This window comes from Salmo salar, chromosome 20, assembly GCF_965601325.2.
Source record: "Salmo salar chromosome 20, fSalSal1, whole genome shotgun sequence".
Classification (NCBI taxonomy): domain Eukaryota; kingdom Metazoa; phylum Chordata; class Actinopteri; order Salmoniformes; family Salmonidae; genus Salmo; species Salmo salar.
Window position 1 is genome coordinate 13010085 of NC_138310.1, and position 12902 is coordinate 13022986.

Here is a 12902-nt window from a genome sequence, read left to right on the forward strand (position 1 = left end):
TCTGTTTGGTCCTGATCCGTTACTGGGACCAGACGAGTTCTGACCTCTGCTAATGATAAGCTGTTCAGGGTTTTCACAACAGCTCTCCAATGGAGGTACCATTTCACCTCACTAACAGCCCCTTCCCCTATATCTACTATACATTCCTATAGGGGTTCTGAGGTACTGCAGCTCTAGAATGCTGCTAGCCCCTTGACAGCAGATGCAGTCACAGAGTTCATTGCTTCACATGCTTTTTGCCATTTCTCTCTTTTCTCTTTCACTGTGCTCTGAGGAACTTATGATATGAGGAGAAAATAAAACCCTGCTGTTTCCCTCCAATACCCGCGAGAGCACTGGATCCCCAACCAACTCGGAGACAGCTACAGGAGACCTTTTCTCAACATTTTCCGGATTTTGCAGTTTAAGGGTTGGTGAGCACCAGAACGGCCCGGGGAGCACTACCCCATGAGGGGAGCAGCAGCCCTTCACGCGGCTGGCTCTTTAACTACCAATTTCAAATGACCTTGAAAGCTTTGGCATGGACAGCTCCTGTAAATTATTTACACAGGATGCTGAAGAAAGAAAAAAAACACCTTCTCCTGCACTCCCAACGAACAAGGGTGGAAGTCAAATGCAAAGCGCAGCTCCTTTTCCCGAAGGGATATGCAGATAGGCAGAGACATAGACACATTAGTGTAAGTGAGAAGTGTAGACAAAGTGGAGCTGTAGAAAGGGAGTTGGCTTTAAATTTCTCTGAGCACATCAAAATAGTTAAAGGACACTGGGAATATAAAAGGCGCCTTGCATAATTAATTTGTGGGCTCCGTGGGTTGAGGCTCTGTGGGGTTCTGCCAATTATGACCAGAATGTTGTAAAAGCACCTGCAGAGCAACTGTCCACTGCAGGGACCGTTAGGGACAGGATCCATTGCACTACTCCCATAAAAACACAATGTGAATCTGTACCATTTCTATCTACAGTAAATGAAGAGTAATATGACAAAGGAATTATTATCATTCTGATTTGACACAGTGTCTGAACCCCCTCCGCATTTTACATTTAAGTAATTTAGAAAACACTCTTATCCAGAGCGACATACAGGAGCAATTAGGGTTAAGTACCTTGCTTAAGCAAACAGTTTTCTCATCTAGTTGGCTCAGAGATTCGAACCGGCAACCTTTCATTTACGAGCTCAACACTCTTAACCACTAGGCTACCTGCCGCCTATGTGACACAAGCACACCCAAAACATCTCTATGCCTGAGTCAGGCATGTCAAATCAAACCACATTTTACTGGTCACATACACATATTCAGCAGATGTTATTGAGGGTGTAGCGAAATGCAGTAGTATCTAACAATTCACAACAATACACACAAATCTAAAAGTAAAAGAATGGAATTAAGAAAAAGAGAAATATTAGGACGAGCATTGTCGGAGTGGCATTGCCTAAAATACAGTAGAATAGAAAACAGTATATACATATGAGATGAGTAAAGCAGTATGTAAACATTATTAAAGTGACTAGTGTTCCATTATTAAAGTGGTCAGTGATTCCATGTCTATGTATATAGGGCAGCACCCTCTAAGGTGCAGGGATGAGTAACCAGGTGGTAGCCGGCAAGTGATGGCTATTTAACAGTCTGATGGCCTTGAGATAGAAGCTGATGGCTTTACCGGGTCACAACTTCCATGACAATGCTATAACTTCCCTGGAAAGTCCAGTATGTGGCCTATCACTGCTTTGAGCTATACAGTACATCCTGGCATTAAGGGTGATAGTAATGATAATGAACCATATGCTCTTGTTCATTAAAGGATGGATGGACAGGTTAGCTGACCACAGTTCTCCTACTGTGATGGAGCTGCACCAAAATTAGTCTGCCTCATCATTGAAATGGGCAGATGAAAATTTGATGAGGGACATCGTGCTGCTGAAATATTCTGTTTGCCTGGCAAGGACACCCCATTTTTGTTTGGGACCCTGGAGGCATGGGATCCATGCAGGCTGCCACAATATTTACGCCTGAGGTGCTGTTAGCATACAAGGAGGATCCCACACTCAGCAGCCTTTCAAATATCACATCCCCGCAAGCGTTGCTGCATAAAACCCAGATATCCCAGCTCTTTCCTCAGAGACAAATTGCCCGCCCAGTAAACTTTGAAGATACTGGCATCATTGGGGAAACAAACTGCTCTTCACTTCAAATTATGTTTTACTCCCTCAATTTGGCCCTTGTAAATGTATGTATAAATATTTCCCCCTACAAATAAAAACTGTGCTTATCCTGATATCCTCCCTTAGCGTTGCCTCTTACTTAAGCTACCTGGAGGACAGAGTTTGACGGTAAACTATAACGATAAAAGACCTAAAATTAGCAGTAACCTGCTGAGTGACAATGCAAAGCTAGTCAAATGATCACAATTTTTCTCATAAATTGACACACTAGAAGCTTACAGTTTAAAAGGGCTGTTTCATCTCATTGGGTAATGAGGATCCTACAGAAATAGACAACACTGCAGAGCAGGGGGACTGGGGAGAGGGAGCGAGGGAGGGAGAGAAGGAGGGAGGGAGGTTGTGAGCGAGGGTGGGAAGGAAGGAGGGAGGGAGGGTGCTGTTCTCCACTCATACAGAGCTTACTTCCTGAGATGACAGCAATAGTTACTCATATTCCAGCCCCCTGAAATGTTAATTTCATTAGCCGCATTAGGGTTGTCCTGTAAGTGTTGGAGTACCAGACCGCGAGCAGCGGTTTTCTATTTTCATAATTCATCTGCAACCCAAAGCAAAGTTGAGACCAACAGCGCAGAAAGCACGGACGGGTTAACTCTGTTATCCTCCTAAGCCTGGACAGAGCATCATCAGTCATACAATAGGCTACTCCCCTACAGGGGAACACAGCGAGAAAAGAACTGGTGGAAAAGTAGATGCATTTGTGAACATACAGCATCTACTATGCTGATATACTGTACTATACATTCAGTGGGACCAGACAGTCAAGCCTTAAAATGATTTAAAATGAAAGTTATGCATAGAAATAATAAAACATGCACATAATACATTTCACATAGCTACATTGTTTAGAATACTAAGGAAAATATCAATGAGAAGAGCATGTGCCTTGATGAAGAAAATAATACTGACCAAGACCAGCAACAAAGTTCACTGGCAATATCAAGTGCTGAGTCAACGTAATTCCACAAACTGTTACTACACTCCGTACAAATGTGTGTGGTGTGTGTGTGTGTGTGTGTGTGTGTGTGTGTGTGTGTGTGTGTGTGTGTGTGTGTGTGTGTAGTGCACAGGTGTCATCATGCCAGCTAGGTTTTGGCTCTATCGACAGTATCCCTCACACAAACATACTGTATGTGTACTAACTAAGTAATGCCTTGCAGTTTCCTCAAGACGCATTGTTAAATTTCCCTCTTTTCAAAAGACACCTTCAACATACAGGTATTGTTTGGCAGGGGATCCCACTTGGCACAAACTGGTTGAATGAACATTGTTTCAACGTATTTTGTCAACGTACTGTGACGTGGAATCTACGTGGACAATACTGTACATTGGATTTGAAAAATGTTATCATGTAAACTGTTGTTTTGAGGGTGAAATTTCAACCACAGGACTATGTCATCATGGTAACCAATTTTCAACATAGACAAACCTTGAATATAATAGGTTGAATTTTTTCCTTTGAAACAATGTCAGATATTCAACGTTATATCCACTATCAAAACAATAGGCTGGGTAGCACCTACTACTGGAGAATTGGCCTATCAACAGTTACCCTTTGGTCTCCCATCCAGGTTTTTTACCAAGCCCAGCCTTGCTTAGTTTTCATATTTGTCACTGACTACTACCAATATGCTATCGCGAGAAGGATTATTGAGAAATCATTATTAACTAAAAAGATTCACGGTTGCTATCAAACTCATTCCAAAGGGTACGTTTAAGAGAGCAAATGAAAATGTAACCATTCTTTATAAGTCATATATCATCAATATTTGGCCTATATAGCATTTGCAAAGTCATCAACAGCTATTGTTTTAATTCAACCCAAGGTTCAACTAAAATAGACAATACATATAGGCCTCAGGGATTCAAGCTTTGGTTGATTTCAAATGTAATCTTCAAGTTAATAATTAATATGTTGGATTCAAGTCTCCATCTCAACAAAATATTTAAGTTAAAGAATAGGACTAAATCAAATGAAACTTTATTTCAAGTGCATTTAAGGGTTGATTTTATTTGATCTAGTCCTATTATTAAAAAACGTAGATTCTGACCACAAGCCAGAGACCACTATGACACACCAAATAAGTTTGATGGACTGTGGAAAAGGTCAGGAATAGGTTTTTTGTAGGCTAAAGCGCAAGCTACATCTTCCAATGGTGCGACTGCTGTCGGCATCGAAGATTATATGACCAACTTCAATAAACGCTTGGAGCTGGTTGGGAGATAAGGGTGACAGCAGTGGTGTAGCCTACTGGCGATATGTATATCACTTATGCCTGTTATTGATATCTACACAGCAATTATGTGAATCATGGAATACAAGTTTGAGGGAGTTCCTCCTTTGTAAACTCCTCTGTGGTATTGTGCTCCACACACAATGTAAAAAACTAGTTTAATTTAAGAAGACCACAAGTAGGGATTTTCAGTGGCAAGTATTCATGGATGCAAGGGAAGCCAGGCTTCCCCCCCAAAAGAAATCCAAGAAAAAAAGAGAAACATAAAATAATGTATCTTTTGTCTCTCGGTTTTTCAGAATTTCCTTCAATTCTCAAGAGGCTGAACGTATCTCACCGGAGAAAGCATCTGAGGGAGCAAAACAACGCCCCTCGTCTCTGTATGTGTAGGCCATCGATCTGATGCTGTCTGGTCAAAAAAAGTATGACATTGTTGCCGCCCATAGTATTGAATGCAAGGGAAGGAAGCCAGCAAGCATTTGGCCTCCCTTGATAAAAAAGTATAAAATAATAGCCAATCAGCGTTGAGCTAAATTGAGTGAGATCAACTGTGAATTGTCCTGGCGCACTTTTCGGTAGCGCTCAAAGCATGCCATTCCAACGTTTTTGGATTATGTTCAGGGAAAACATTTAGACTAATCTATATTTCCAAGTCCTATTCTTGTAGATCAAGGGGTATTTCATTAATTGGAATGACTGGAAATCTGACAGACTTAATTTTATTTTTATTTTATATATAGCCTAATCATTTTATCTGTATTGAAGTGGAAAGAAATGGGTTAGAAGCCTATACAACCATAGTTGTGGGAAGTAAATGTGCCGAGGGTGCTGCAGCACCCCTTGAAAAATGTGAATAAAAAAATATGTGACTCGTTTCAGGACAAAGGTGTATGTCACACCTCACTACTTTACAAGAGTGGCATTTGAACGTAAACATGTTTTTTTTAATCAAAATGTATTTTTGGGCAGAAATACCTTCTGGAACATGTGAACTTTCATGTGTCTTAATAACAAACGTGTATTCTATCCATAAATAGGTGTAGAATTGTTAAATTACGAGCCTAGTTGGTTTAGCCACGGAAAAAGACTGGAACCTTCCCGCGAGCCATGATTGGCTGAGATAATGAATGGGCTGGGCATGCCGGGAAATGAGTTTGGATTGGTCTGCCATGTAGCATGCTTCTGTCAATAACGTGAGCTGTTCAGTATGTGTTGACAGTCCTTTCATCCATGTATACGAGTAAGAGTCCAGCTACATTTTGAGATACTCATTTTGTCAGAAAGTTGCTCATTTTTATTTCAAGTTAAAGCGTACTGTTAGTTAGATAGAAAATGCTAGCTTTCTGGCTCGATAACGTTACGTGTATGATCTATGTAGTGATATTATTCTAATCAGAAATCCATTTACATTGCTAGTTATAGCCTATTGTTAGCTAGCTAACATTGAACATAGTTTGTCAGCTTTAGCTACCTGCAGATTCATACTACAGCTATGACAATGTTTGTATTGGTAGTAGTATGAGTTGGGATTGTTCCAGTCCATTGTTTAACTAGTTAGCTTCATGTCTAAACAAAAGACTCCACTTCGGCCGGACAATAGTGACCCATCCACTAAGCTAGATGTGGCTGGGGGGTGGTTATAGCATTTCCTTCACATGACCCATTCATTTAGACAAGTGTGTCGAGTAAGCGTAATCTAATAATGTAACCACTTCACTGTACCATTTACACCTTATGTATCCTATGCATGTGACAAATAAACCTAGATTTTATTTGATATAGCATGTGTTTACCACATGGCCTCACATGTGAATGCTTAAAGAGATGGGAGTAGACAAAGAGCTCTCCAGTAGGTGTACCAAAACATTCAAGGCCCATTTTCTCAAAAGTGGGGTTTACACATTTACCATCTTTCAAAGCAGAATTACTTTCCCATTATTCCTCAACTGCAGTGTATGATATACCATTTTCTAGCTCTGAGTCTCTACTTTTATTCAATGATAAAAAAACACAATTTCAAATGTTGCTACATAATACCGAATTGAGGCGGTCGGACACATATTAATACAAATATATATTATTATTATTTGTTGAAAATATTTTTCACAAAAGTAGTGCACTAGTCCTTTACTACTATTAGAGGACTGATATAGATATACGTATCGTGGGCAAAAACATTTTTCAGCATCTCCACATGGTAGGTGTATAATTAAGAACAGTATCTTGCAGGATTCAATAGTTGGAATTGTAAGAGTTGTTGCCCTGTCCCTTTCTCTGTGATTGTCATTCTAATGGAATCCAGAAAGAACAAAACCCTGTCTTCAAACACTTACATCACAATGTGCAAAGTTATGGGCAAAGACACAAAACATCCACATCAAATTATTATTATTTTTGGATCAAATAACATGGAAAACAACCACTTTTTGTGCAGTATTAATTTACCATCCTTACAAACCACTTAATGTAAACGTACATTAGTGCATTGTCATCCAGGTTTGTACCTGTAGACTTTGCATCACCATGATGAAAAACGACACACAATACAGTAATTAAGTACATTGAGACATCAAGTGGTTTGTGATGATGTGGCTCAGTTGGCTGAGCATGGCTCTTGCAATGCTAGGGCTGTGGGTTCGATTCCCACAGAAAACATATATCAAGCAAGCATTTTATATTCCACAAGTATTATTAGATGAGCTGTTTTGTACAGATAATTATCAGACTGAAGTTAGAAATGCTGGTAAATACCAAAATATATTTAGTAAAAAAAAAAAAAATTAAACACAAAAGCCTTTACTAGTCTTGTATTAGCGGACTGATATAGACGTCTTCAGTGCGTGCAATTATTTTTTCCTGCATCCCCCCCACCTTCCACCCTCAGTCAAAAATCGCAGCATCCCCACCCCCAAACTACTGTACTTCCAGCGGCTATGTACATAACCCATAAAGTAAAATGCAACATCCATTTATGGCCAGTTTTGTGAACTAACATTGATTTATCCTGCAATAGATGTCGTTCAATTGGTAACATACATTTTTGTCTTCTTCTAATGCCTTTTAAGGGGAAAGTAATCTAAAAGTACGATTAGATTACTTTACTGAGTTTGGGTAATCCAAAATTATGTTACTTATTGCAATTTTGGACAGGTAACTAGTAACTGTAAAGGTTTACATTTAGAAAGTAACCTTCCCAACCCTGAACTCATCCACTCATTAACTGACGAAACACTTTGAGAAAGACCAGAAAAGGGCAGGCATCCATTTCCTCCAGACAAGGCGGCACTGATCATGTTACCTTGCCCTCACCATAGCCAAGGCCCATAGCTGGATATTTGACGGACAGCTCTGATGGGGATGGTTTAAGGGCTTAGAAGCAAACTCACAAGACTCTCGTGAGTTATTTAAGTGGCCCTTTACCCCCACCCTGCAACCCTTACATTCATAACGCGTTTCCTCATACTACTGTTCTACAGCACATGACTCCGCTCTAGAAGCACAAGCTGTTCCAAAACTAGGCCAAAGCCTGCATCATACACAAGCAATTGCAGACCAAAGCAAAAAATTACAGAAAAACTGTATAGACATATACAGTAGCAGCAGTGCACTAACTTCATCCCTAATCTTACTTTACCCAAGGCAATAGAGTCGTGCGGAGATTATACTGAAATTGCATCATCTTAAATCTAATTTGCTCTTCTTTGCTTTACAGAGATCTATTCAGAGTGTGCCGTGAGTTGAGTCAGTTCCGGATACACGTGTCCTTTTTACCCACTCAAAATATTACCTTACAAGGGTAATCCCGAGTGGCGCAGTGGTCTAAGGCACTGCATCTCAGTGCTAGAGGCATCACTACAGACCCTGGTTCGATTCCAGGCTGTATTGCAACTGGCTGTGATTGGGAGTCCCATAGGGTGGTGCACAATTGGCCCACCATTGTCTGGGTTAGGGTTTGGCTGGGGTAGGCCGTCATTGTAAATAAGAATTTGTTCTTAACTGACTTGCCTAGTTAATTAAAGGTTAAATAAATAAAAAAGGGCATAGGCAGTTAGAATGATAGTGTCAGAGACCAGCTCCATGTCATAATGACAGTGAAAGGATGTATCCCATAATACTTTTCACATCTGTGATTGGACAGGCCCCTGAGGCTGAGAGGGTCACTGCTGCAACTGTCAGGTGTGACAGACTGTCGTCTGGGGGGGGGGGGGGAGACGCTCTCTGGGATTCTCTGATCCACCCAGTCTCCTTTACAACTCAAATCCCTCCACAGTCACAGTGCAGCAATGGAGTGAAGCCACTCAGAGTTCCATACTGTATACGGGCCTTAGAGGACAACGTTTGACAACTGTCTGGACACAATGGTGACTGGACTGTGTGTGGATCTGAATGTTAGGCTCTCTTCCAAGACTGGCGAACACATTTAACAAAGTCATGTCTGTGTTTTGTATATTACTGCGAACACATTTAACAAAGTCATGTCTGTGTTTTGTATATTACTGCGAACACATTTAACAAAGTCATGTCTGTGTTTTGTATATTACTGCGAACACATTTAACAAAGTCATGTCTGTGTTTTGTATATTACTGCATTATTAATTAACCGGCATTGTGGGCTGGTGCAAGTGTAAAGGTGGGTGGTACTATGTCGGAAGATCGGGAGGAAAATATAGCACTTTTCTGCCCGTCCTATTTGTCTCTCCCACTAATCCATTTACTCTGTAAGAGCTTATCTTTCTGTATTGACATTTTTTTTATTCAATTTGGACTTTTTTTTTTACATGGAGCTGTTTTCCAATGAGAGAGGTGGTGGCAGGAAACAGATAGGAATGAGGTTAAAGGGAGAGAGGCCAAAATGCCACTGTCAGCTCTGCCCACAGGATCCTTGTTGTGGAAAAATAAATCATGTTAGCACGCAGAAGTATTCCTCCACACTTGTATAATCAGGTTGACCACGTGTCTCCCTAGTCCCAGCCAAGGAAATCACCTGTTCCACTCAGTTAGACTGTGAGATTGTGTGGAAGGATTTTCACAATGGTTTCTGAAGAAATTGAACAGCAAAAAGTTGGCCCCTGGAACCCTAACTTGAGACAGGTGAGTGAAACTTAAACTTTAGTGGAAAATGGTTCAATGTGATAAACAGTTGTTCATGTCAAGGTCCTTTTCCCCACTGTGATGGGTGCTGAGACAGGACCACAGGCAAATGAATACAGCATTAGTGGGGCCTCTGTCTGTCTGACACTGTGGTCTCTCCTGACAGCTTGACATGTCGCCTATCATTGTGTAGTAGAGGAAGGTGGGCGAGGAGGTCAGAGGGATAATGGCTATGCCAATATATTACACCCAACAACTGGAGCCATCCGTCACATCTGACATGGCTCCATCCCCAAACAAGAGAATGGGCACCGGGGTCACTCTCACCCTAATCCACCTATCAGTGACAGAACCCTATTTTCACCCCTTATTTAATTGTTTCCTGATTGTAACAATATCATTCATTTTGACATGTGTTTGTATAATACAAACCGAGGGTTTTCAAATGCCTCCTGGACGCAAACAGGCTTCACGCCATCATTACTTGTAATGTTCTACTTCTACTCAACTTAATCCAAACCAGCTAGTGATTATTTAGATGCTGCCGCATCAGGCTTGAGCTCCTGTGGTGAACTTGTTTTTTGAGCTGACAGATTCATTTCAGCCTATGGGAAAATAAAGATCCCATGTACGCTTAGAGTGACCAGAGTGAAGGTCTGAGGATGGTTTCCTTATTTTGTTTTTGTTGTTCTATCCTTTTAAAAACGGTGCAAGGACAGAATGGGACAAAGAGATACATCTGGTTTGCTCTAGTCCGGTGTTTCTCAAAGAAGTTTGTGCAAGCGAAGGGACATGCAAGCTCCTCCTTGGGGACATCCTTCCTCCTTGGGGATTCTGAATTTTCTATATTCCTTCCATATAGGGCTATAAATAGAGTGCTATCCAGTGGAAATATCAATTACCACGGCAGCCTTTGTGAACAAGCATTATCTAAATGTCCGAGCATTATCAGAAGAGTTCAGAACAAAATCCCTGAAACAAGGCTCAAATCAGATTGAATCAAAATAGGAAATTATAAAACAATTTAGCCTGCCTCTCACAAGTAGCATTGCATCTTACTCAATTAGGGGGCCTTGGCTTTTGTTGCTCTACCCGATTAGGTTTAATCACCGGTTGATTATCTGCGCTCCTCATGTCAAGGGGAAATGAGCCGTGGAGAGGCGGAGGAGGGGGAGAGAGAAAAGGGGGAGGAGGAGGAATGGGAGGAGGAGCAGGGGAGGTGGTGGAGGAGGCAACGGCGGCAGCTCCGTCTCTGTGCTGATGGGCCTGATGTCATTACAGAGCCCTAGGCCATTTCTCCCGGTGTTTGCGGTCCATTTATTGAGACACACACAGACACACACGGGCCATCAGGGAGGCCATCCCATCCCAATCATTCAAACACTGCAAGCGCTTCCCAATACTGAGGGATGGATAAAATATCCAACAACAATTTTCCGGTAGGTATTAGCTTAACATTTCTCCTCTATTCCCTGATCATTATAAACCAGTGAACATCAGTCATGGGCTCTTTACCTTATCTCCATGTGTCCATTTGACCACTCAAGTCCTCCAAACCCCATCCCCAACTCCCTTTAAAAACAATTTGCTATTTGACATACAGGAATAACTATTGATTGACGGCTCGTATTACCGGAGGTTTGGGCAATGCAATGTTGCCAGGAGAGACTAATTCATTAATTTATCAATATTTATATTTGCAAAGGTTACTGAATTAAGCACTAAGATTGGATTGCTATAGAATTGACTGTCAGCAGGAAGAGAGTGACCGTTCCTTTAACAGAATCAAACCAGTTTGTGTTTCAGACAACTTCCTACACAGCTCCTTATCAGAAGCTAAGATATTGGCCACTCTTTTCCAACTAATATAGAGCAGAGGAGGCTGGTGGGAGGAGCTATAGGAGGACAAACTCATTGTGATGACTGGAATGGAATAACTGGAATGGAGTCATGTGTTTGATACTGTTCCATTAGTTCCATTCCAGCCATTACAATGAGCCTGTCCTCCTATTGCTCATCCCACCAGCCTCCTCTGGTGTACAGAGTAAGATACTGTACAGTATACCATTAGGACTGTGCATTTTCTCAATTGATCACAAAATAGACTGTGACTCAAATATCTTTGCAAGAGATATTATCCAATAAGGCAAAGAGAGGTAGGTATGTGTATTTACCTGGCTGGTACCTCTATGTTGGAAATGGCGTAGAAGTATTTGAGGAGGTTGTCTTTCTGGACATAGGTACCCCCCAGGGCCGGCCTCAGCAGCCTCAGTCTCAGGTTGGTGAAAGTGAAGAAGTCCCTCAGGCCCTTCATACTCTCCATGCGTGTGTACAGACTGTCCATGTTGAGCAGCTTGGGCCCCGTGAAGATCGTGAAGCGCGCCATCACCTCGAAGCGCAGCACCTTCTCGTTCTTGGAGCCCACCCAGCGAGAGTACTGCTCTGTGCAGATGACCCGCGTTACATTGGTGGCCGACAGGTCCTGCACCCGCTTCGCGGGCATGCCGAAGGCATCCATGCAGTCGTCGGCGTAGAACTGGTAGGGCTGCCAGGTGCGCCCTTTGTCTAGGGACTTGTCCAGCACCATCATGGTGGGGCGGCCATACTCGAAGGTGACCTGAATGTCGTCGGTCAGCTCCAGGCTCTTGTTCCAGGCCAGGGAGATGTTGGCCAGCAGGGGCTCCGGGTAGCGGCTCCACGTCACCGTCTGCCAGTAGGTGATGAGGCCGCTGCGCTCACGATCCTGCATCAGCTGGGGAGGGTGAGCCAGGTCCGGGTTGGAGGCATCACACTCGTCACTACACAGGTAGGGGTTCTCCTGAAAGAGGGAGAGGGGGGAAAGAAAACTGGTCAATGTTGGAAAACACTGTTCGTCTCCCTTCCCCATTAGAAAATAGAAAACATTTACTAGCTCATCATCTGTTAACATTCTAAATTCATACGGAATGAGTTTGGTTAATATTCAGCATAGAATATATGAATTATAAGAATGGCTCCCTAAAAGGTTCCCACATACTCAAATTAGGCTACACAACTGATGTTTTTAATAGTATTTCTTGGTTCGTTGCATGTCTTTGCAAATGAGAAACAAGTCAGATAAAATAAGAAAGTTACATTCTCATTATCTTATATAGGCTACTAGCCCCACCAACAAAAAAATACACCCAAGCAACATGAAACAACCGGGAAACAGATTTTCCAAAACAATCTGGTCAACCTCAGGTCCCCTTGAGACCATGTCTGTGTGCTTGTCCCAACATGTTAACATGCTCACCATATGTCCCCATTAAACAGTTTGTGAGCTCTGTTTGGTGAATAGCCATCAGGGAATTCCTACATACAGGGTAATAATTGCACAT

General features: G+C 42.0%; 1 protein-coding gene across 1 annotated transcript in view; it reads right to left on the reverse strand.

Annotated features, from left to right (window-relative positions):
* Positions 1 to 12902, reverse strand: part of LOC106580126 (netrin-G2) — a 47681-nt gene that overhangs the window by 26891 nt on the left and 7888 nt on the right. Inside the window, exon 3 of the mRNA XM_014160829.3 lies at positions 11718 to 12361. Within this exon, the coding sequence (XP_014016304.1) occupies positions 11718 to 12361 (644 nt within the window). The remainder of the gene's footprint in view (positions 1 to 11717; positions 12362 to 12902) is intronic.